Raw genomic sequence first — 27,459 nt, forward strand, 5'->3', positions numbered from 1 at the left:
TATTATACTTATAAAAACAGGATGAAAAGGACAAACAGTTAGAAAGAATGAAAGAAAGAATCAAAAGAGAACGTTCTCGGAGCCCTGGGAAAAAGAAGCAAGCCACCATTGAGGAGGTAGGAAAAGGTCCATCCACTGTCATATTGATTGCATTCTTAAGATTCACGTATAGTACGTTTGAGGTTTTATGTTTTCACTGACAGGAGAAATAACTCTAAAAAGAGACTGTGTTTATGATAAGTGGTTCAATCCTGTTAGATTTTAACTTGTAAAATATGCTGAAATTATGTGCACTTTTATTGAGGGATGGACATTTTTAGGAAAATGAATATCACAGAGGGAAAAAATTGAATGTAGTATGAGCAGGAACATGATATCCTAAATCCGAAATGTCAAATGCGTTCTTGCAATCATTTTTTTTCTCATGATATTTGAACTTAGAATCTAAACCTGTCTTTTTTTTCCCCGAAAATTGCATTCAGGGAGATGAGGATGCTTCGTAGGTAATCTATGTTGTTTGTTGTTTAGAAAATATAGTGCTTATCCGTCAGTATGTTGTTCATTGTTTAGAGAATCTCGTGCTTATCTATCAGTTGTCTACCCTTGCTTGCTGTTTCTCATTGTCTTATGAAATAATTCTATACTTTGGGGAATTAACTACCTGTTTTAGCCCTGTACTCACTAACAATTCAAAATTAATTTATTCCAATGTTTATTCAGTAATAATATGTAGAGGAACATCAATTCCAATGAAAACACATACTTCTTGCTACCATTACGGGCACAAAATTTCTATGCTACCCTTATAGGCACAAAATTTCCTAGCTACCATTACGGGCACAAAATTGCATACTGAGAGTAAGATTTTCGTAATTATCAGTGTGATTTCAAAGGTGCAATTTTTAACAATTCCTGGACACTCTAACAGTCAGAAGCCAACAACACGCTGTAACTGTTAGATTCTGTTGTTATTTTAGAGTTAATGTTGTTATTTTAGAGCTAATGTTGTTATTTTAGAGTTAAAGTCATTATTTTAGAGTTATATTAGAGTTAATGTTGTTATTTTAGAGTTAAAGTTGTTATTTTAAAGTTAATTTTGTTATTTTAGAGTTATTTTAGAGTTAATGTTGTTATTTTAGAGTTATTTTAGAGTTAATGTTGTTATTTTAGAGTTATTGTTATTTTAGAGTTGTTGTTATTCTAGAGTCAATATCTGCTGGTGAGGTTTGGTTTGCTTTATTTTAATAGGGGAATGCTTTGGTCATTCACATAACATCGAATTCTTTGTATTCTATAAAGGTAATATAGCAGACAATATATAAGTATATTTTCATTATGAATTGATGACTTAGAATATTTTGGGCTGATTTCTGTTTTCTTGTCTCTACTTTGTGTACATTGTTTGTTTACCATTGAGTGAATCAGTTAAGTTATGTGCATTCATTAACAATTAATTTCAATTTCATGATGACTGGGGGGGAGGGGGGGGGGGGGGGTGGGGGGGTGTGTGAAAAATTTGGCTTATTTCAAAATAGTAGTTAGATCAATAGCTTTTCGTCAACATTTAACTCGCCAAATGTTTGCAAGAGAGATAACTCTTCCTTGTCCGCCAAAATATATTACGGTAAAATTATTAGCATACCTTGGAGCCAGCAAATCGCCCAAGACTATACGGTATATGTATATGGACAAAACATTACACATTGTATTCATGTTGCAATGACACACTAGTAATGTCAGTTTTTAGTTGAATAGTTACACTTCTGACATCTAAATATTAATGAATTACTTATGCATAATTACAGAACCACTGAATTAGATATTAGAATATCAGCAACAGATTGATAGTTACAGTATTTTAAAATCTTTTTTTCAGATGAACGCCAATTCATCAATGAAGAAATGAAGACCTTACAATGTTGTATCAGTGATGTCATTATATGCACAAGGACTATGCACTGCTATATCAGCTGTATTCTGAATGACCATGCTTACATAATGACTGTGATACCGGTAGAATATTTATCTGGACATACCTACTGGAATATAACTATGATTTATTAATGTTTACATGTTTATTGAGATAACATACATTGGTTTTCTTTACTTATTTCTATATGTTTACAAATGTGTACAAGCATTTTACGTTTTCGTCCAGTTTCTCTATTCCTATGTAATGTAATACATGAATATTTATCTGGACATAACTACTGGAATATAACTATGACTTATTAACATTCACATGTTTATTGATAACATACATTGGTTTTCTTTACTTATTTCTATATGTTTACAAATGTGTACAAGCATTTTACGTTTCCGTCCAGTTTCTCTATTCCTATGTAACATAATACATGAATATTTATCTGGACATAACTACTGGAATATAACTATGACTTATTAACATTTACATGTTTATTGATAACATACATTGGGTTTTTTACTTATATCTATATGTTTACGTATGTACAAGCATTTTGCGTGTTTCCATCCAGATTCTCCATTCCTATGCAACATAATACATGGACTGATTGCAATAATTCATTTTCTGTCCTGCTGGCCAGGGATTTATATACATTAATTTAAATCTATTACAATTCCTTTGAATTTATTTCGATAATTTTATCAATTTAACAAACTATTTAACCATGTAAATGTACCACTTTATAAAGATGCTATTAAATTTCACCATATCCATGTGAATTTTTTTTTAAATATATATACACACACACACACATACACACACACACACATATATATATATATAATATATATATATATACATGTATAGTTTGTAATTACTATATATAAAAAATATATATAGACTTGTTTGGCACGCTGTTTTTGGCTATATTTAGATCTAAAACTTCATAGTTATTTCGGATTTCAAACATTTCGGTTGAGCATCACTGAAGAGACATTATTTGTCGAAATGCGCATCTGGTGCATCAAAATTGGTACCGTATAAGTTTTACATATATATATATAGTTTGTGAAAAGAATTCAGTATTTGATACATTAAATATATCCAATAAGTCAAGAAACACAAAACTCGAATAACATTTCACTGTTAGCTCTTTTGGCTTTAAATAATGCCTCTTCAGACAGTTTCAAAAAAAAAAAAAAATCTCTAATTATAAAGTTGCTCTCTCTAAAGTTTTTAAAATTCAATAAAGATTTCTGCAAAAACCTATGACATCACACGAGGATATTAAGTAAACAACCAAAGCAGCATTCATAGGTAAAATCGTGCGTTACGATTTTCCTGTTTTCCATTTTACCTGAAATAAGACGACTTCAACTCTGATATTGCCCTGCAGATTATCTTAACAAAAGATGTCTGTTCGTATGATACAGCTGGGTCACCAACTAGCCTTGGTATATACCAGGATTGTGATCATTTCTGATCTAGATCTAGGCACACTCTCTGCAACATATTTGCTAGCCAAGGGTATAACACCGTCTATTTTACTTCCAAAGGCTGAGGAGTCAAACTCCGTTGAACTTGGTAAGTCTGGCCTGCATGAGAATTCCACCGAATGATGATAACCGTCACGACACAGCCTATCTCTAAAAATGTATAAATTGTTTCTGGAATATCAACCATTTATCATTGAAATTCTCTAACAAAGTATAAATTGTTTCTAGAATAATAACCATTCATGATTGAAATTCAATAAAGTTTAACCCTAAATCCTATTCTATTTTTCAAACTATTCATCTTGTATATTTTCTGTAAATTCCGTTCACATTCATATGTCGATTCGATATTTCCCTGTGAGCTCGAAATAAAAGACACCAGAGTCGTCCACTTCTGCTTCATACTTAGATATTTTATTGAAAGTAGATATTAACGGCAAACTGATAACTCAACTGTATGACAAACGGGATGATTTCAACTTCTCCATCGTCAACTTCCCATATTTATGTAGCAATATTCCATTATCACCTGCATATGGTGTTTATATATCTCAACTGATTCAATACGCAAGCGTATGGTCAGTTTTTAAATCGAGGCAAGCTACTGACAAGTTGATGGTACAGGGGTTTCAACAGTGTCGTTTAAAGTCAGGATTTTCGCTAATTCTATGGTTATTACAACGATGTAGTTCGTCAATACAACCTATCATTTGGGTCAAATGCAATCTGATGTGTTTCATGCCGATCGTTAGGCCGTTCTTGGCACACTGATTTTGACTACGGATAACTCCGTTTACCTGATCAGGATATAGGGCTCATGGCGGGTGTGACCGGTCGAAAAGGGATGTTTACTCCTCCTAGACACCTGATCCCATATGTCAAGGGGTCCGTGTTTGCCCAACTATCTATTTTGTATTACTTATGGGAGTTATGAGATTGATCACTGTTCGTTATCTTCACCTTTCATTATGGCTGTATTATTTTTATTTTGTCCACTGCATTTTTTTTAGCTCACCTGAACCGAAGGTTCAAGTGAGCTTTTCTGATCACATTTTGCCCGTCGTCCGTCTGTCTGTCCGTCTGTAAACTTTTCACATTTTCGACTTCTTCTCCAGAACCATAGGGCCAATTTCAACCAAACTTGGCCAAAAGCATCCTTGGGTGAAGGGCTTTCAAGTTTGTACAAGTGAAGGGCCATGTCCCTTTCAAAGGGGAGATAATCTCAAAATAATGCAAAAATAGGGTGGGGCCATTTAAAAAGTTTCGCAAGAACCACTGGGCCAGAAGAGCTGAAATTTACCTGAAAGCTTCCTGACATATTTCAGATTCAAGTTTGTTCAAATCATGGCCTCCGGGGGTAGGATGGGACCACAAGGGGGGATCAAAGTATTACATACAAATATATAGGGAAAAACTTTAAAAATCTTCTTCTCAAGAACTACTAAGCCAGAAAAGCTGAGATTTACATGAAAGCTTCCTGACATAATGCAGATTCAAGTTTGTTCAAATCATGTACCCCGGGGGTTGGATGGGGCCATAATAGGGGATCAAAGTTTTACATACAAATATATTGGAAAAATCTTCTCAATAACCACTGAGTCAGAAAAGCTGATATTTACAAGAAAACTTTCTGACATAGTGCAGATTCAAGTTTGTTCAAATCATGGCCCCCGGGGGGTAGGATGGGGCCACAAGTGGGGAGGGGTCAAAATTTTACATACAAATAGAGGGAAAATCTTTAAAAATCTTCTTCTCAAGAACCATTGGGCCAAAGAAGTTGATATTTACATGAAAGCTTTCTGACATAGTGTAGATTCAAGTTTGCAAAGGGTAGTTGGGGCCATAATAGGGACTAAGGTTTTACATGCAAATATATATGGAAAGTCTTCAGATATGGGCCAAGGTGACTCAGGTGAGCGATGTGGCCCATGGGCCTCTTGTTACTATGTAGCTTGATATTAGTTTCCTCATATCCGACTTATCTGTGATGATACAACATGCTAGTCACAGTATATGCACCTCGACTGGAATATCAATGCTGGGTTTCCTCCATCTTATTTATGAGATCATTGAATTTAGTGTAAAATTCTGTTTACAGGCAAAATAATTTCCTGAGACCTGACTGAAATTAGTATTGATCAAATCTTTTATATTTGAGTATATTAAAGTTATACATATTCATATTATGACACACACATCCCCAATCTAATTAAAATTAGATCTTCCATCCGTCATCGGCTATCAATTTTACAGGTAACGCGGATATCTTGGATTTTCATAATTAATGCACTTACCATTACATATATATGTTAAATGTGTGTGTTAAAAATTCATCATGTCTATGTAAAACTTATTCAGTACCAATTTTGATGCACCAGATGCGCATTTCGACAAATAATGTCTCTTCAGTGATGCTCAACCGAAATGTTTGAAATCCGAAATAACAATGAAGTTTTAGAGCTATTACAGAGAAAAACAATGCGCAAAAAAAGTGGAGTCAAATTCGTCTAAGGATAAGAGCTATGCGTGAGGGAGATAATCCTTAAGTTTGAAATGAATTTCTAAATTTTATAACAGCAATTAAATATACATCCGTATTTTCAAGCTAGTAACGAAGTACTTAGCTACCGGGCTGTAGAGACCCTCAGGGAATAACAGTCCACCAGCAGAGGCCTCAACCCAGGGCTCATAATGTAAAACTTATATGGTACCAATTTTGATATATCATGTCTATGAACATTGTAATTTCTGTGGAAACGAGGGGGTTATTTTTATTGGTCTGTCCCTTCCTCCTCGTTTTCTCAGAAATTGTGAACATTGATGTTGTCAATGCATACTGAATTCATCAACTAAAATATAGATATGAATATATCATCAACATTTTATCTGAATAAACGAATAACTTATTCACATCCGTACCCTTTCACGTTTGCTCTGGTAAGGGGTTGTTGCACGTGGTCTTTGATTCGTTGAGGTCCATGTAAGTAACGACAGGCAGGAGAGCAGCCACTGCACTGTACTTAGTAACGACAGGCAGGAGAGCAGCCAGCTCTGTACCTAGTAACGACAGGCAGGAGAGCAGCCAGCTCTGTACCTAGTAACGACAGGCAGGAGAGCAGCCACTGCACTGTACCTAGCAACGACAGGCAGGAGAGCAGCCAGCTCTGTACCTAGTAACGACAGGCAGGAGAGCAGCCAGCTCTGTACCGTTGGTACATTTGCTTGTCAAGAATTTTCAGAGTGAAGTAATCCCCCCTCCCCCGCACCTTTCCACTTTGAAAAACGACGTCACGTCCCAATCGTCGCACTGTTCTCTATGTAGTGGTGGATCATTGTACATATCAGATCAATTCGTTAACTTTGGTATTTTATTGAATTTTAATGGTAATTTTTTAGTAACGCAGATACAGTTGTCATCATAAGGTCACAAACCTTGAATTAACAAAATAAAAAAAAATGTATTTAAATCATTGTACAGTAGGTCTGGAGTATTTTGAATTACAGATGTGAAGTGTTGGGGTTACACAAAGGACCTGACATTAGGTTTTTTCACTTAGTGTTTGTAAAAGCACTAATACGACCATCGTAAGGGCGGTTACCACTGTGTATCATGTTCGTATTTGAAGAAGGTTCAAGGTTTGGTTTAAACTATTGCAGACTGAAAAAATGTGTACTTAATGCTGCATATGGATGTTTATACAATAACTGTGAAAATATAAAGCATCCGGTCCAAGTCGTAACTGGATTACTTTTAAAAAATCTTTTATTAAATCCTCATTTCATCGTGCATGCACACATCGTAAAAATCATAATGCATATCACACATTAAAAAATAAGAAAAATTCATAATGCATTCATACATGTGTACATCATAATAATCGTAATGCATTTCATAATGCATATCGTACATCAGAAAATCATACATCATAATAATCATATTGCATTTCATACATTTAAACAAAAATTGTCTTGCATAAAAATCACAAAACATCATTTCATAATTCATACACACATCGCAATACTCGTAATTAATTTAATACATCAGTAAAATCATGAAATTTCATTTCATAATGCATTTCAAATTTTTTAAAATTCTTTCCATATTCCATATTAATTATACATATCAATGTCTATATATTTATACAAACATCATAACAAGGGATCAATATAAATATATACTACAAAGAGTCTCCTATCATATAATGTCTTTTTAAGTTGGCGATTTTTTGTAAAAAGCTCACATTCTAACTTTTCTCGGAGATTTCTTTCAGACATTGATTCATTTTTCATCCTGAATTTCATCTTATATTTGTACACAATTAACGTAATTAACGTAAAAAGGCTATTAGATTATTAAAAAGCGAGATTTTTTTCATTGGTTTCATGATAGAATCCAAGTGCAATGATTTTCCAAGTAATATCAAAATCTAGAAAAGAGCTGACTTTCTGCCAAAGAGGTTTGGTAATTTTACAATCACATAAAAGATGGTTTGTGTCTTCTTCAATTCTACAAATTTCACACAAAGGTGATGCATCTCACAAAGACATTGTTATTCAAAATACCATGTAATAATCTATAATTAAATTCAGATTTTTCAGTTATTGTATTTGTATATATGTATTTCCAAATACAATCTTCTGTAATATTGAATTCTCTTTTCCACCTATTGTAATTCAAAGGTTTTTGAAATTTCATATCAAGAAGTATTAAGTACGTTTTACATCATTCATATTTTTACAACATTGTTTTTTAATAGAAAATGGACATCTTGTTTTACCGTCACATAATGTGCAGAGGAACAATCTTTTTTTTTAAATTAATATATTTATTTTGGCGTGTTCTAACAGGATTTTTTAGCATATAATATTCACATTTTTAAAACTTTTTTGAACAATACAAACTGTTGAACATTTCTCCCGACTCATCGAAGATATCTTCGGTGTATCCAGTTTTAAAACACAAGGGGTTTGAATTATATCGGAAAAGTGTATTTCGCCATAAAACTTCACGTACAAATCTCTTTTTAATCTATCAATAACTTGATTGTTTGAGCCCTAGTTATAATGCTATATATAGGAGCATGTCTTTCGCAATAAAAAGAGTTGACATATATCTCTGGAACCGATCATGAATGCCATTACATGACTCGGGTCTGCTTGAAGTAACGACCATGGTCTCCGCGGCTAGTACTTGGGTATTTTTACTGAGCTTTTTATCTATCATAAGTAAGTATATTTACCTAATTTCATCAATTTAAGGTCTCTCTGGCCCCTAATATGTATCTTGGACTCTGATAAAAGCCTTTTGAGTTTGGTTAATTTTATATCACTTTCAGTCTGATTTTACCATTAACACAAATTGTACATATCGTTCTTTTAAAGAATTAATTATTTAAAGCATTACTAGCTGTCATTTTGGTGTCGGAAATTTTGTAGTAAAATTGTGATTTATTATTTCAATGACATACAACTTTAGGTTTATTAACTTTTGCAATTAATATTCGTGTTAAGAACACAATCCAGAGGCTCTGAATGATGTAAAATTACATTACTGTCTTTCCGTACATTAATTGATTTCTATATAATGATATAAATTCAATAGATTCGAAATCTTTATTTTCATAAAATCTTAAACTTAGTTTATCTATGATTATGGTTCAAGTCACATTCAAAACTAACATAACATATTTTCGTAACAATATAAAATTTTCAGATTTAGAGCAAATATTTGAATTCAAAATTTTATAAATATCTTTTTTAAACGATTGTGAAGAATTTTGTTAACTACGTTATAATTCCATCGTAGAAATACATGATAATGTTATGTCTTGCTTGTAACGCCTTTCATGTACTCGCATTTTCGTAGTAAAATTTTAGAATTCTAAAATGGATGAAATTAATGGAAATGTGAATGATAGTATAGGAAGTACATATGCTCTTGCAAACCAGACGTTGTTACGATAAACATACACAGGGTATGGATTTCTAAATATCTAAATTTCTAAATCCTCCGACTGAAATCGTTCAGATCACGTCCTTTCAAATGCATTTAAAATCAACGAACCGTAGTCTAGCAGCATGTTGAAATCGACACCGTTATTAAATGATTTAAAAAAATATAATCCAAAATGACCATTTCCTATATATATACTTTCGCAATAAGAATCTGATATGACAATTGAATATTTTGAAAGGTAACTTACTGGGGCGGATACAGGAATTGCAGTTACGGGGGCGCCACTTTATGAGGCTGGGGGCCGCCTTGAGGCCGCCAGTGGGTCCAGGGCGAAGCCCTGATGGGGGCGAAGCCCCCGGAAGCTCTTGGATTTTACAGATTTTATAGGGCGTGAAATATGTCTCCTATTTAAGTCATTTGTACTATTTTCTATCATTTTTAATGTGGTGAAATTAGTAAAATTACGCAAATTTTAAGGGTTTTTGGAAAAAATTAAGTTCTCCCTATTAAAAGATTAAAAAAAATCAAAAGATTTTGTCATTTATTTCTTCGGGAGTGGAAGAAATTATTGCTTCTTTTATCGTTTAGTACATTTTTCTAAACAAGATAGGCCAATACCACGATTTACCATAAATTTGAAAATTTTAAGGGGGCGCGCGCCGGTTGCGCCCCCCCCCCTTAAATCCGCAACTGACTTACATGCAGCCATGAATACTCGATGATTGGTCATACAACATATTCTTTCCTATCATCCCTTACAAAAACTTAACAAAGTCTGATTATCTGGGGTATGTGTGAATTAGGAAAAGTATTCGGACTATTCCTTTAATGTTCAATATTTATGTCTGATGAGATAGAATATACCAGAGGAAGGTATTATTGTTAGGCTCTGCTCCTCCCGTCTGTTTCTAACTTTTTGTATATTAGCTGCGAGTTTAACCTTGGTAGTACTTATTTTAACTACTTCCTATCTGGTGAACTTATAAATATCTTCGACGAAGAAAGGTCATTTTTGAAGGAGTAAAGTCGATTATCTTGGCGATGCGCACTTGTATGGAGCGCCAAATTAACATAAACTCAAATAATTGAAGATATCTTCAATTATTTGAAGATATCATCAATTCTATTATTACTCTCTTTATATGAATTAAGGTATTCCATGTATATTGAAAGAATAATGAACAGTTTTGAAGGATTTAGATCAACATAAAAGTTTATTGTTAAATAATGATGAAAGTGAAGCAGATGAAATTCACATGACTGGTAAATGATTAGAAGCTAACCCTTTTGCACTTAATACTTTTTGGAAGAGTTGTCTGCCCTTTGTAAAATAAGAAAAATCTAATTTTCTAAAAATGTGTGTGGTCAATGATTAATTTTATTTCATATTTTCATAAAAAGAAAATGTATGTAGCTTTCTACCAAGATATTAGTATGAAAACATAATTTGTTTTCAAAATATTGTAATAAAACATGCTTTTCCCATATACTTCAATGTTGAATTCTAGGTGAAATAAATCAAGCAGTAAACAAAATTTTGAAAATTCCTATGGTGGATTATTTTTATTTGATGAACCCTTCAAAATGATACCATGATTACAAATATTCCACCATCCATTTATTAGATATGAAATATGGTCATTATACATTGAATACCTTAATGCGCGCATTAAATCAATTATTGCTCTCATTAAATGAATTAATGCGCGCTTCAATTCAATTATTGCTCTCATCAATTGAATTCGCGCATCAATTGAATTAATGAGAGCAATAATTGATTTAATGCGCACACTAATCAAATTATTGCTCTCTTCAATTAAATTGATGCGCGCATCAATTGAATTAATGAGAGTAATAATAGATTTGATGCGCGCATTAATTCAATTATTGCTCTCTTCAATTCAATTGATGAGAGCATCAATTTAGTAGAAATATTGCTCGCAATAATTAAGTTAGAGATCGGTTTACATAATTTGATGATCTCTTTAATTCAATTGAAGATATCTTTAATTATTTACAATGCTTTTGTATAAGAAATTAATGCGCGCATCAATTATTTTAAAGAGAGCAACAATTCAATGAAAGAGATCATTGATTCAATTGTGGATATGTTGAATTGAAGATATCTTTAATTATATATTTGCTCTCTCTAAAAGAATTATTGCTCTCTTCAAATGAATTAAAGATAGCATTAATTCAATACGCCAGTTTCGAGATACGAACTCTTCTGTGTGGGAGGTACATTTAGTGGAACTTTGAATGACAAAGTGGGACAGAGTAGACCTACAGTCAGCAAAGAAGACGATGAAATGCATTAAAAGCGGCTTCTCTTTTAATATGTAACTGTGGGAAATACAAAATACTGTCGAAAGAAATGTTTTACTAAAGTGGAAACATAAAAACAATGTCATATTTGCAAGTAATATCTCAAATATGGTACTTTTGACTAACGAAATAACGTGATATGATAAGAATTCTATGTATTTAATTACTCCCTAAATACTTATAACTTACTTAGTTTGTGTATCAGTCGAATTCGGGTGATGTAACAGTGTATGGGAAACTTACTGAGTACATTCACTTATGCAGTGATGAAAATTAGTCCCACTCCCCCTGTAAACAAATTGTTTCGCGCCTCACTATATACGAGAGTTCTCCAAAGGGAAATAACTCAGGTATATCTCGAAACCGGCGTATTGAAGAGAGCAATAATTGAATTAATGCGCGCATTAAATCAAGTATTGCTCTCATCAAATGAATTAATGCGCACATCAATTCAATTATTGCTCTCATCAATTGATTTAATGCGCACATTATATCACTTATTGCTCTCTTCAATTGAATTGTAGCGCGCATCAATTCAATTGTTGATATCATTAATCCATTTGAAGAGATCATTAATTCAGTTAAAGCGTGCATCAATTCAGCTGAAGAATTAATGCTATCATCAATTTAATTAATGCGCGCAATTATTCAGAATTAAAGATAACATTAATTATTTGAAGAGATCTTTAATTGAATTGTTGCGCGCATCAAATGAATTAATGATATCATCAAATAATTGAAGATATCTTCAATTATTTGAGTTTATGTGTTAATTTGGTGCTCCATACACTTGTATAGTGTTTCACAAACACACTAAGACTTCAAAATACGTTTGATTATTCTTTGATAAAAACTTAGTTTTCTATCCCTTGTTAATTTTAGGAGTATACATCAGCGTTTCAATATCTCGTGCTGTTTCCGGGTTATATATTTATATCCAGTATAAAAACCATATATATGCGATGATGTGCACCTGTCGACGACACCCCCCCCCCCCCTCCCCCCACTTTCACAAAAGCGCAGGGATTTGAAATCTCCCCCGTCCGTCGACCAGGAACAGCAACATAACCCGTAACTACAAAAACAGATTTTTATGCTTTACCATAACAAAACGTTGATTTTCACCGCAAAATAAATAACCGTAGCAGGGCATTATATTTCTTCGATTTTGCTCAAGTGTAGCTTTCTATGCAAAACATTGTTTCTGTTTCAAGGGATCGTGTGGTATCGACAGCCTCATAATGCTACGATAGTTACTATATTACAGATTTCTATACAAATATCCCTGTTTCGGTTTCAGGAGATCACGTGATATCGGCGGCCTCGTAATGAACATTACGATATTTACTATATTAATTACAGGTTTCTATACAAATACACGTATCTCTGTTTCTGTTCCAGGAGATCACGTGGTATCGGCCGCCTCATACTGTTACTATAGTTACATTTACAGGTTTCTTTACAAAATCCTGTTTCTGTTCCAGGAGATCACGTGGTATCGGCGGCCTCATACTGCTACTATAGTTACTACTACAGTTACTACTATTGTTACTACTACTACTACGACACTGACAGTGGGTCAATCGTTGGAGCTGTGGTGGGATGCATTGTAGTGGTCATTATCATCGTAGTGGTCGTAATCATCTGCTGCAAGAAGAACAGAAAACCCGGGGTGATCGTTCAACCTGCGTCGACAAATGTGACCACCGTCCATCACACGAACACCACAGGTAATGGCTTCAAAAATCATCGTGACAAACTGAAGAATAATTTAAGTATTTTTTAGGAGTAAAGGGGTAGGTGATTTAAATTTTTTGTATTTGAACTCTCTCTCTCTCTCTCTCTCTCTCTCTCTCATTAGAGCTCACAATGGATAATGTTTGCGGTACAATTGAATTGTTGCTGTCTTGTTGCTGTCTTGAATTGAAATGTCGGGCTCGTTATTTGAATTACAATCACTCAGAAAGATTTCGTGAACAATTAATTGTACCAGATACACCTTGGACCATCAGCTCATGAAGCAAACATCCGTGCGAATTTTCGTAGGTACTCGATATTAAACACGAGTGTTTGAGAAAAGTAACTACTTTCATTCAAAGTATGGAGCATATTCTGTTTTTTAATACTTCTGTGCGTTCCATGCGATATGTGTTAGACCAACAAAAACAAAACACTTTCTCATGTATGTTGGTTTTGAGAAAAATAAATAGACCGATCGCTTAAAAAATCTAAAACCCCTGCGTTACTGAATCTTTTCACTATGGCAACGATGGTCCACGGTGAAATATCATGCAATTACCAAACAAAAAGGAATTCAAAAGACAACGGAGAAACATATATTTCTTTTTAATCTGCGTGTTCAAATGGAACCTACTTCGGGAAATCACCAGAAAATAGGAATTAAAATATTTATATATATTACTGTTGTGACTCATGATTAATGATACATAAATTGATTGTTGCTGTATAACAGTTCCTCCAATGCAACCTGGATACGGACAACCGATGGGGTACGGACAACCGATGGGGTACGGAGGACAACCGATGGGGTACGGAGGACAACCGATGGGGTACGGAGGACAACCGCAGCCAGGCTACAGTCAACCTCTGGGCGGCGATCCCGCTTACCCGCCACCGGCTAAGTATTGACGAATGGAAACGTTTTCTGACTTACTGGTACTAGAAAAATACCACAGATTATGCGGTACAATGTGATAAACTGTTGCAGTATCCAGTATCTCTACTAATATCTTTTTAATTCAATATTTCATATTGTACGAGCATTAATTTTATTCCAGAATGATAAACGTTTTGCATGTTGTGTATATTTTGATATTTATTTTGCTCAGACAGACAGTCAGAGAAAGAGATTTTATGTTAAGGAGATACTCTACATCGTCATTGTATTGTATTGTTTATTGGCTTTAAGCCTTACGGCTCATCAGCATAATACATATTCAATTACAAAGTATAAACAAAAAAGATGTATACAGTATGAAAAGTGGAGTGAATATTAGAGGATGGACATACGTAAAGAGAGTTATAAGTCAAGTTTACATAAAAAAGAAACCAACAAAAACCAGCATATACATTAGACGATAGTTTGGCTAGATCGTAAGAGTAAAGCACTTTTTAAAAAATTACACAGATTACAGAGTTGTTTTCTATTATGAATTGACATCAATTGTACCAGTTTAAACATGGAAGCATGCGACCAATAATACTGACAATGGCTGACTTCCTTTTAAAACAAAAGGGCCTCCGTGGCCGAGTGGTTAGAATAACGCGCTCAAAATCACACGGCCTCTCACCTCTGTCGGCGCGTGTTCGAATCCCGCTCGCGCTGGTATAGGCCCGGTCACACAGCATTCCACGTCTAAATCACGTACAAAAAGTTATGAAAATCTGGTGGACATGGACGTGGTCGTAAGTGGTAATTTTTGGTCAATTTTGGCTTGGCCGTGCTTTGTACGGGGTATGGCTGTCGGCGGCTGTTCCACTGCTTTAGCACTGCCTAAGCACGGCTAACCACGTCTATGTACGCGGAAAAATCCACTTGTCAGTGATAAGCCGCAAAACACACGCTATTTCCCTTGATACCAACGCGTAACACCCGTCCGATGACCGTTCTCTGTCCGTGACAGACCGCTAAACTTTCGCGTCTTACTGCGTCTCCGCAAGTTTTAATCACTGCCGGAACACGGATTATCACGTTTGTTTCACGTGTGTTGCATGTCTTTACCACATGTGCCGCCCGTGGTTGTCCGCGAGCTAAACTTTTGAGCAGTTCAAAACTTTTTGCCGCGTCCGACGCCGTTCCGATTCCTCCCCGCGTCCTGCCACGTCTATAAATCGACTGTAGTTCGTCTTAAACTCTACATCAACGCGAACAACATCGTCTGCTTCACGGGAGACCACTTTTTGACGGGTTTTGGCCGTGATTAAGCCGTAAAGTGCTGTATGACCGGGCCTTAAGTGAGAAAGTTTCCCAGTTTACTTTCGGAAGGTCGGTGGTCTCTTCCCAGGTGCATTGTATCTGGGTTCTCTCTTCCACCAATAAAAACTGGGCGCCACCAGATAACTGAAAAATTGTTGAGTGTAGCGGAAAACATCAATCAATCAATCAATCATTTTAAAACATGGATGAAAATATAAATATCAGCAATATTTGTCTATACATTTCAAAACTTCTCGCTTAGCTGAGTAACGCAGTAGGTTAGCACGTCGACTGCTGAACTGTAGATCGTGTGTTCGAGTCAAGCAGGTTTTTTTAATTCTCAGATTGTTTTCTACTAAAACTGCATCTTTTTACGAAATAAAGTAGATTTGAAAGTTTTAAAATATTGTTGTTCACATCTTCCACTTTTCATGCATTTCAAATTTCTCTGGTGTAGCATACCTCCTTAGGGGTGTACTCTACATCGTCATAATGGCTGACTTCCTTTTAAAACATTGATGAAAATATGAATATCAGCAATATTCTCTATTCATTTAAAAAGAATTCACCTAGCTGAGTAGCTCAGTAGGTTAGCACGTCGACTGCTGCGGTTGGCCTCTAGCAGAGTGAGCACAAGGAATTTTCGCTGATTCGAAAACGACCGTTTGTGCTTTATGTAAGTGGCAAATTACAACTGTTGAACTTTAGGCACAAAGCCGATGTATATATGTTTATTTTTCTACTGTAAATACGTTTGACTTTGAACCTGTATTGTTTTTAACACAAAACTCTTACAATGGCCGCCACGTCGGGTGGCGGCCATAATGGCGGATTTAGAGATTTCACTTTTCAACGAAAGTACCGTCGTGAAAACACGGTAGTTGTTGATGTGCATTCACGTGTAAAGCTTAATGAACTTATAAAATTTGTACATGAACACTATGGAGTAGGGACAATGTCTGCGTGTGTTCCAAACTCTGGGAATCTCTACGAAATCACTTTCGACGGAAGAGCACCAACTCAGTATTGTAATATTGTAAGATCATGGGTTTAAACTATTTGTACATGATAGGGTTTGGGGGTAGATTTTTATATAATATTTGTAATACATGGAAGATGATCCCATGTGCATGTACATTAGTGGCTAGTGGTGTAGCATCCTGGTATCATGCTTAGCATGGATAATATAAGCTATGTTGATGTTCCATTTTATTTTTAGCGTATTACTCGTTCATTGCTACTTTCGATATTGTTGACATGTGTATGTAAACAATCGCATATATTGCATACATTGTTTATTATTTCAGGTATTCGGCAAAGCTACAGTCTAAGACAGATGTATTGATGTAAATTATATCGATAACTTAAAGTGAAATCAAGTATCACGATTGTAAATCACGTAACTTACTTCTACCATCACATGTTGAAAGTTTGCCGCCTGCCATCTTGCTTACGAAGGAATGCATCACGTGATATTTTGTCTATAGATACACCACCTTGTAGTTAACAAGTAGCATTGTCCGATTGTTTAGATATTTGAAATTTGTATTTCTACTTCATTTGTTTTATATGATGTAGTTCAATTGCAACATAAGTGATCAAACTACTTTGAACTTATTGTGATGGCGTAATGTACGATTTACGTATTATTGTTCTGTATTCCTACGCATAGGATTTTGGTTGTCCGTTTCATTATGAAGAATTATTTTGACTTATGTTTGTATGCAATCATATTAACTTGGATTATAATTCACTGTACAGAAACAGGACACTTTGACATTATGTACTTTTCTATATCTGAAGTTTTGTACTTAAAGTAGTCCGGAGATGCCCTAGAAAGGACAATTATTTATTTATTGTTTCGGTCACATGACCATTTTTAGAAAGTATATAAAGCGGGAAGTTTGCCAGTTTACATCGTTCATTTCAAAGAATCAAAACACTGAAATTTACTAGGTATGCAGATGTAGAAATTATACGAAATATATAGCTTTAGAGCTCTCCACCACACGGACACCACAATCCACAATGATATTTGTTATGAGTTTATTATTTAATCCGACAAGGCATTATTTATATATGACGTTACTGACTGGAGGAAGTCCAGCAAATAAATTCATACAACGATATACCTAGTTTTCATTCAAGTCTTTGATAATGAAGGAGCGAGGCGAAGTAAAATAACCATGTAGTCCAGAGAGTATATCTTGTTCGCTAATTGGCATTATGACAGGGTGTCAAAAGGCTTACATTATCTAATGGAGGGGATCAAAGTAGAGGAAGGGTTTTTGAATGCAGAGAAGTTGTACAGAGTTCCTTGGTTGTTAGCTTCTTACATTTACCAGCATATATAGAGGATGTAGAAATTGATATTGCACTTCAAGCAATGAAAGTTGAATTATTATCCCCCATTAAGAGAAGATACTATCCGGGTACAACCATTGCAGATGGTACACGTTATGCAAAAGTGAAATTACCGGAAAACATGTCTTCATTTCCATACACGATGAGATTCCAGAAGGAATATTACAGATGCATACATAATGGGCAAATCAAAGTGTGTTCGCTTTGTTATTCTAGTGAACATTTATTTAAATCGTGTCCCAAATTTGTATGCTTTAAATGTAAATGCCAAGGTCATTACGCAAGAGCATGTAAAATTCAGTCTTCTAGAGAATGCGGGGAATGGGGACACAGGTGTGTCTGTGAACAACGTATGAGTGAACATGAATCGGATTCCGGAGACGATGAATGGAGTTCCAATAACAAGGATCAGGGGGTGAGTAACGAGAACGACGACGGAGAGGTTCTAAAAGGGGAATCTGGTGGAAAGTTTACTTCTTTGGAAGGAAACAAAAATGCAAAAAAAGCACAGAAACTGACAGTGAAGAAACTCAGACTGAAAAGGTTAAAGGAAACTCGGGTGATAATAACGTTGTGATGGAAGACATCAATGATGATGAGAATCAAACAGATGATGAGGACATGGGAGACAATTCAGAAACGGAAACAGAATTGTTCTGAACACCACCAATGGTAAAAAGAAACGGAAACAGAATTGTTCTGAACACCACCAATGGTAAAAAGAAACGGAAACAGAAGTTGTTCTGAACACCACCAATGGTAAAAAGAAACGGAAAAGGAAAAGAAGAGTAAAGAAAAATAAATAACAGTGGGGAATTTATTCCTTTTCTCTTTCTTTCTAATGATTGTGATCGCTTTGTGGAACTCTAATGAGTTATGTAATATTGACAAGATGAAAAACATATTTAATTTATTTGAAGAAAAAAGATTTGACATTGTTGCTTTGCAGGAAACACACTGGAATGATCAATTAATAGAAAGTTACAAATATTTATGGAATGGGAACATAATTTGGCACACTGTTTTTCCCTATAATAGCTCTAAAACTTCATTGTTATTTCGGATTTCAAACATTTCGGTTGAGCATCACTGAAGAGACATTATTTGTCGAAATGCGCATCTGGTGCAGCAAAATTGGTAGGGTATAAGTTTTACATTATGACCCCTGGGTCGAGGCCTCTGCTGGTGGACTGTTAGTCCCCGAGGGTCTCTACAGCCCAGTAGCTAAGTACTTCGTTACTAGCTTGAAGATACGGATGTATATTTAATTGCTGTTATAAAATTTAGAAATTCATTTCAAAATTAAGGATTATCTCCCTCACGTATAGCTCCTATCCTTAGACGAATTTGACTCCACTTTTTTGGCACACTGTTATTCCCTATAATAGCTCTAAAACTTCATTGTTATTTCGGATTTCAAACATTTCGGTTGAGCATCACTGAAGAGACATTATTTGTCGAAATGCGCATCTGGTGCATCAAAATTGGTATCGTATACGTTTTACATTATAGTAATTTTATTACGTCGTCTAGAGGTGTATCCTTTTTGATAAGGAATAATATCAACTCATGTGTAGAATTTGTTAAAGGTTTTGAGGGAAGGTTTTTACACATTAGATATAAAGAAAATGATGAAATATTTGATATCATTAATTTATATGCACCAAATGATATTAAAGAAAGGACGTTATTTTTTTCAAAATATATTGGGGGTTACCCTTGATACACCAAACCTTATCATTATGGGTGATTTTAATAACACGTCTAGTGATATTGATAGAAACGGAAAAACAAAGCACAAGTATGACCAAAGTTATAAAGCATTGATGGAGATAATGAACAATTTGCATGTTATAGATATATGGAGAAAAAGAAATGAAAGAGATCAAGTGTTTTCATGGAAGCGTGCTATTGAAGGTAATCTTGTTCAAAGCAGAATTGATTATATATTGGTTTCAAATTGGTTACGTGTTTTTGTTAAGAATATTATGTCTCTTAACACATCATTTAGTGACCATTCCATAGTGTGTGAAAGAGACCCTGGTATATGGATTCATAATAATTCTTTATTGTTTGATGATACATACAAGCAAAGAGTAAGTGTGATCATCGAAAAGGAAAAGAGTTACCCATTGTATAAGTCTTCAATATTAGTGTGGTGGGATAATCTTAAATATGAATTAAAGAATTTTCACAGTGTTAGAGTAAGATGAAAGTAAAGGGAAAAAACAGAGAGTTTTACAGAATTCAAAATGCTTTGCAGAGAATGTCACAAAATATTGCAAATGGTGTTTATGTTGATATTGAAAAGTATGAAGCATTAAAGATGGAACTAGCAGAATTTGAACATGAAAAATGTAGAGGTGCAATCTTGAGATCTAAAGCACAATGGGCAAATGACTCGGATAGATGCACAAAGTACTTTTTAAATATAGAAAAGAAAAGACAGGAGTCTGATATGGTAAAAGAATTAATTGATGAAGATGGAGTGATTAAAAATGACACTGATTTAATTCTAGATTTACAGTACCAATATTATTCTGTTTTATATTCTTCGGTGACAATAGAATATGAAAGTAAAGATAATATATTATCTTTTGTTGACAAAAACCTTAATGAAATAGATGTTGAGATATGTGAAAAACATATTGACAGCGATGAAATACATAAGGCTGTTAAAGTGTTCCGGAAGTCAAATATACATTTTGGTTTAGCTTATGTATTTTTAAAAATAAATACCGATAGTAAAATTCTTTCAGTTATTTTTTAATAAATAAACGATATAATGGGCAAAAACAACCTTTATCGTAAATTCACACCTTTACGATACCGAAAACGAGACTGAAAATGTAATACCGGATCTGACGTCACAACCCATCATTGGGGGTTTTTCACAACAAGACGAAAGTATAAGAGAAGAAAATATTCGAAGAGAAATGGCAAGTAAGAGTAAGGGACGCATGTGTGTAGTTTCAGGATGCAACAACAGGCCCTCGGACACCGTTTCCGTCCACGAAGGACGAGCGACAGAGAGCAGCATGGACTCGATTTGTGAGACTGACCCGTGCAGACTGGACATGATCGTCCTAGTATACTGTTGTGTGTAGTGCGCATTTCACGGACGAATGTTTCGAGGCTCAGTTTTCACTGATGAGAGAATTTGTAATTCCTGCGAAAAAACGCCTCTGCCTGGTGCGATTCTATCGCTTTATCCTAAGAGGAAAGTGGACGACCTCAACCTTGCCCTCCTCTCTTCGCCCGAGCCTAAACCCAAGCACCAGGCTGCCGTCAAGCTGGAGAAAAATAGGGTAGGTCGTGTGTAACTTATTATGAAGATTCCATCGGTAAGAAAGTTGATAATTTTTATTGTAGTCTGTGATGTTGATTAGCTTTTTTTCACTTTATAAGTTACAATACACGTACCATATAACGAGTTTCTTACATGCCCCCATCTGATCAGGACCCTGGATTAGATTGCCGTTTAAACATATTCTGTCATATAGATCCACTGATCTATCTTAGTAATGTGATCAAGAACTCTGCATAATTTAAATATACTTAGACTCTATTACTCTTTTAGTGGGCAATATTATTTTTCCAACACGATTAAATGTTAACATTGCAAAGATACCAATTCTGATCAATCAAGTGAAGGCTGAGGGGTGTAGAGTGGGTGGCCTGTAACCCCTGTTATAACTCCTACATGTACATCCTTTGGAGTTTTACGTTAATGAAAATTAAATTATTTCCAAAAATGACATGTGATGGAAACCCCTCTTCACTAATTTAATTTACACAAATCGTGGGCAGATCCAGGAATTTTGGAAAGGGAGGGGGTTATACCATCATTAAATTTTAGTTGTTAAAGGGGGGTTCCACCATCTATATGTGTGGGTGTTTTTTAGCAAAATTTTCTGATGAAAGGGGAGGGTTCCGACCTTCGGGATACCCCCCCCCCCTCTTGATGATCAGGATCTTCCCACTGCAAATTATTTCAATATTTACATGGGGACATTTTATTTCAAAATAATAGTATAATTACAGTAACTACATTATAAAGCACTATCGTAACACTTATTTTATCCTTTTTTATTGGGAAAGGTTGATGATTGCTGCTCTACATTTTAATGATAATTCCTCAAGACTGCATGCCATAACGAAGGAGGGGGACCAACAATTTAAAATCAGCTTCCCGAAGTTCAAGCGTGGGGAATGCAGTGTTCGTAGGAAGCCTGTTGATCCAACATTTAGTAAGAATGTACTTCTAAAGATAATCCACTATCATAATTCATATCAAAATTAATTGGCATGGCATTTTTACTATTTTTGCATTTGTCACTTTTCTTTCAATCAAGTTTAAAACAGCAATAACAAAGTTAATGAGAATTTTTATTATTTATCAAAATACAATACATACAGTAAAGAGCAATTTATTTATAAGGATATAAAGCATACATAAAATTTTAAATAGTGTCCATTTATTCCAGCCCATCAGTCCTGATGAAGGAGACTTATTTGGCCTTCCATGGGTCATCAGAACCATTACCATGCTCATTGCCAGCTAAACCACCTCCACTGTACAGTGAATTTTCCCATCCTGATAAAGAAGAAGCGGTGCTACATTTTACATCGAGGTTCAGTCGGAAGGAGACATCCGTGTGAATGTGAACAAAACGTAATACTAGCTATTTGGACATTCTAGCAAAGCAGATAAAAAGTATGTTGGTCATACAGATGTGCTCTATTTTAATCTTGTTTAAAAATGTTAAATCATTGTGAAAGACTTTTATCTTTGGTTTTGTTTAAATCTGAACCAAAGCCATATAGAGTAGTAGGTTGTGAAAACAAATTTTGTTATTTTTTACAAATAAAAAAAGACTGGGAACAACCATGATATAGGGTCTGACCGTTGGGTAACAATCTGTTTGGTCTTGCATACAACAGTGCATTTTTGCAAATAATTTATAGAATGAAATATTAACATAGTATATGTAGTATTAGCTTAGTATATATAATAGTTGTAAGAGTTCAAAAAATGATAAAACTTTTTTTTAATGGGAACATGAAAACAGGGTCCTTGTCCCGTTCCTGGGTGCAGAAACATTTTATTTAAAATATTGTTTGTGTAGCTGATGCTTTCTAGAAAATTGATAATTTGTAGTATTCTGTTTTGCCAGTATTTATTTATAATCATGATATTTTTTACTACCATTATGTTCATAAATGTATTATTTTTGAACCATTTCTGTTAGAATTTTGTGCTTAAATTTTTTTGTATGCATCATGTATGAATTGTACATTTGTTTAAAAAAGTTGCTTCAACTAAATCATACCATCACTCAGGTGTATTGAATCCTTCATACTCCTCAGAGGCAAAGGAATTCGTCACAGCACATGAGGGTAGAGGGACTCGCACCTTGTGCCCTAGGTATCCTTTGCACCATCAAACAAATTGCCTGTGTGTTGTGTATCTGTTACGCCTGTAATTCCAGGAAATGTTTGGAATTATTCACTAATGTAATGATAAACTAGCAATCGGACCATTGGGGTCATGTGAATTTTGTATTGATTAAATCAATAAAAAAAATTGACTTTCTCTTCAATTGTTGCCCTCATTTCTCCATACTGGGATCAGTATTGGTATTATGCCGTCTCGAGCTCATGCACATCTAAACACACTGATGAAAACCCAGGGTGTTTAGTAAAGCAGGCCAGTTCCTTGTTGAATGACTCCCCTCTTCTCATCAACCCTTGGCAATTCGGTGCAGCATACACTTTCCTTGGCAGCTGACATATGGGAATAGAATCCACATTGACACCTAAAATGATTTGTAAACCATGTGAATTTGTGAAAGAATAGAGAACTCAATAATGGGGAAAAGATGATAATTTTTAAAAATTCTTAGAAAAATTGTAAGTACAATTATAATAGTATAAAGGGGGTGTCACATGAGCGGATAGAAAAATCAATGTTATTTTTCAGCTCTTTCCCAATGAAGTAATGAGCGAAAATACACAACAGGAACAAATAATCTTGTCTGTAATAATAGTAGGTCTATTGATAATTGAGGGTATATACCATACCACTCCCTAATTACTAAGGGGTGGTATGGTACACACCAGTGCGACCACTAACATTGTTATTACAGACAAAATTACAGATTCCTGTGAATACGACGCGGACAGGTGTAATATGGTCATTAGTCATCTGTAATTTTATCATTAATGTAATTAAAAATGATGTACAGTTAAAAATGATTGATCAATTTCGTATTTCCCAAAATTTATTTTATAAACAAACAGTCTAACGGCGCCTTACCATTCCGTGCCTCCGAGGCGATGTTCAAGTTGTTCTCGTTCAGCATTCTCCCCATTTAACTCGTCAAAATAGTCAGAATCCGTTGAAGCTGGCTCATATTGGTAAGGGATGATGTCTATACCTACTCGTTATGATAATCTTCAAAGGAAGACGCTTCAAATGATATGTGCAGGTCGATTTCGTCCACAGAAACGGAGGTATCGTTCGCATTTGCCATACTGGCCTGTTTGAGACTAATGGGTTGTGACGTCACACGTCATTTTGGCTAAATATAGTAAAACCGGAAGTTCAGTTGATTGATTTCGGGCAGGTGCAAAAATAGCTAACTTTGACGGTGAATATCTCGGTATTGAATGCACGCACGATCATATTTTTTCCCCTTATATTTTTAAATGAATTTCTGAACCAATTTACCATTTTTGCACCCATGACTTCCGGGGCTCTTTAAAGAAATGTCAAATAACAAAAGCCCAGGTTCAGATGGTTTGACGGTTGAATTTTACCCAAAAACAATTGGCACAACTCTCGCCTCTCCTATATAAGATATATAAAGAAGTAGAAATGAAAGGACATCTGTCACATTCTATGAAAATGGGTATTATTGCATTGATATATAAGAAAAAAAGTGACAAACGATTATGAAAAAAATGGAGACCAATTAGTCTTAATGTTAATTACAAAATAATAGCGAGAGTTATGGCCAATAGGTTAAAGTCTGTATTGCCAAATATTGTATCAGAAAATCAGACTTGCTGTGTAATTGGTAAAGATATTGCTGATATGTTGGTTAGTATAAGAGACATTATCGATATTGTAGACATGGATAATTTAGAGGAATATATTATCAAAATTGATCAAGAAAAGGCTTTTGACAGAATAAGCCATGAATATTTATTAGATGTTTTGAATGTTTTTGGATTTGGACCATATTTTAGAAAATGGATAAGAATTTTTCTATTCACAATGATAGCTTTCATTCATATGTCGATTTGATATATCCCTGTGAGCTCGAAATAAAGGACACCACAGAGTCGTCCACTTCTGCTTCATACTTAGATATTTTATTGAAAGTAGACATTAACGGCAAACTAACAACTCAACTATATGACAAACGGGATGATTTCAGCTTCTCCATCGTCAACTTCCCACATTTATGTAGCAATATTCCATTATCACCTGCATATGGTGTTTATATATCTCAACTGATTCGATATGCAAGAGCTTGTTCTGGGTATAGTCAGTTTTTAAATCGAGGTAAGCTACTGACAAACAAGTTGATGGTACAGGGATTTCAACAGTCTCGATTGAAGTCAGCATTTCGCAAATTCTATGGTCGTTATAACGATCTAGTTCGTCAATACAACCTCGCATTGGGTCAAATGCTGTCTGACGTGTTTCATACCGATTGTTAAGCCGTTCTTGGCACACTGATTTTGACTACGGATAACTCCGTTTACCTGATCAGGATATGGGGCTCACGGCGGGTGTGACCGGTCAACAGGGGATGCTTACTCCTCCTAGGCACCTGATCCCACCTCTGGTGTGTCCAGGGGTCCGTGTTTGCCCAACTATCTATTTTGTATTGCTTGTAGGAGTTATGAGATTGATCACTGTTCGTTATCTTCACCTTGCATATATATAGCAGTGTGAAGAGTAATGGGTTTTTAACGAATTATTTTCCAATTAAAAATTCCGTTAGGCAAGGTTGTCCTATTTCTGCATTGCTATATGTGTTGTCATCAGAACCTTTATGTTTATCAGCTTCTATTACCCAAACTCTGCTCACCGTAGCTCGTTTTTGCTGTCATAAAAAATCTGAACAAAGAATGATTGAGATTGAAAATTTGTCATTTATTACAATACCAAATGACGAAAGAAATCTTCAACATAAGATTTTGGGGGAAATCAGATAATACATTCTACATGAAAGTACCTGCAAAGCTAAATTACTCAAAGTCTGATTTCCCCCAAAGAAGACAAAATAACTTAAATAATGCTACGCTATAAGATGACAAATAAAAATTCATCAAAACAAACCCAGAGCAAAAAGATGGCGAACAAATAAGGCCAACCCAAATGACTAAAAAGCCTATATAAAAAGATTGCATAGTACCGGAGTAAACCTCCATATTGAGGACGGAAAGTTGGGGTGGTGGAGGGTTGAACAAAATGAAAAACTTTGATCCGCTTTACAATTTGTATTCACTGAATCCCATGTATATGAAAAGGCTAACGTGTGCAAAACACAAGCTATCGCGTGCCTATCCAAGCCATTGATTGGCTAACAAACTTGAGGCCCTCAACGGGGTAAAGTTATACGAGGTCCCCAATAGGGCAAATGACACATATATACGTTTTAAACATAAATGCTATTATGTTCCATAATATTGATTTTATGTTTATCAGCTTCTATTACCCAAACTCTGCTCACCGTAGCTCGTTTTTGCTGTCATAAAAAATCTGAACAAAGAATGATTGAGATTGAAAATTTGTCATTTATTACAATACCAAATGACGAAAGAAATCTTCAACATAAGATTTTGGGGGAAATCAGATAATACATTCTACATGAAAGTACCTGCAAAGCTAAATTACTCAAAGTCCGATTTCCCCCAAAGAAGACAAAATAACTTAAATAATGCTACGCTATAAGATGACAAATAAAAATTCATCAAAACAAACCCAGTGCAAAAAGATGGCGAACAAATAAGGCCACAAGATATGAAACACAGTATCATATCGGCGCCATCCAAGGTGAGCAGAGAGAAATAACTAGTTTGACTGTGGAGAGTTAATAAACATTTATAACACATGAACAGTTAAATACTGACCCGATTACAATTAACAGTGTATATGGTTACCAAAGTTGACACATTCCTGTGCTATAACATAAAGGATATTGTATATAGCAAGACATACTTTGGACATATCTGTGTATAAAAGGATAGCGTAACTAAGTGAGTCAGTAAGGTCTATTGCACCAACCACATATAGCAATGTATACAGTACCAATGTGTAGCATATAAAACAGAAAAAATTTTCTCTACAACTTGCAAAAAAGAATTACTACAAAGAAAATATAACAGATACCAACTTGCAAAAAAAAACCTATTTTGTTTAAATATTTACATAGTACCA

General features: G+C 34.8%; 2 protein-coding genes across 5 annotated transcripts in view; both read left to right on the top strand.

Annotated features, from left to right (window-relative positions):
* LOC125654368 (trichohyalin-like) overlaps positions 1-2,695 on the top strand; it is a 52,359-nt gene extending 49,664 nt beyond the window's left edge. The window contains exons 49-51 of one of the 3 annotated variants that reach the window (XM_056143900.1): positions 21-116; positions 483-499; positions 1,877-2,695. In XM_056143900.1, coding sequence (XP_055999875.1) covers positions 21-116; positions 483-499; positions 1,877-1,880 — 117 coding nt within the window. In that variant the 3' untranslated portion in view covers positions 1,881-2,695. Of the gene's footprint in view, positions 1-20; positions 117-482; positions 504-1,876 lie in introns of all 3 variants that reach the window. The other 2 variants (XM_056143901.1, XM_056143899.1) reach the window with 2 other exon arrangements.
* A 5,886-nt stretch (positions 2,696-8,581) lies between these two features.
* Positions 8,582-27,459, top strand: part of LOC125654176 (protein shisa-5-like) — a 34,182-nt gene continuing 15,304 nt past the window's right edge. The window contains exons 1-3 of one of the 2 annotated variants that reach the window (XM_056143905.1): positions 8,582-8,646; positions 13,186-13,431; positions 14,175-14,522. In XM_056143905.1, the coding sequence (XP_055999880.1) occupies positions 8,592-8,646; positions 13,186-13,431; positions 14,175-14,350 (477 nt within the window). In that variant the 5' untranslated portion in view covers positions 8,582-8,591 and the 3' untranslated portion in view covers positions 14,351-14,522. Of the gene's footprint in view, positions 8,647-13,185; positions 13,432-14,174; positions 14,523-27,459 lie in introns of those variants that run through there. The other variant, XM_056143904.1, reaches the window with a different exon arrangement.

Source organism: Ostrea edulis, chromosome 7 (genome assembly GCF_947568905.1).
Source record: "Ostrea edulis chromosome 7, xbOstEdul1.1, whole genome shotgun sequence".
Taxonomy (NCBI): Eukaryota; Metazoa; Mollusca; class Bivalvia; order Ostreida; family Ostreidae; genus Ostrea; species Ostrea edulis.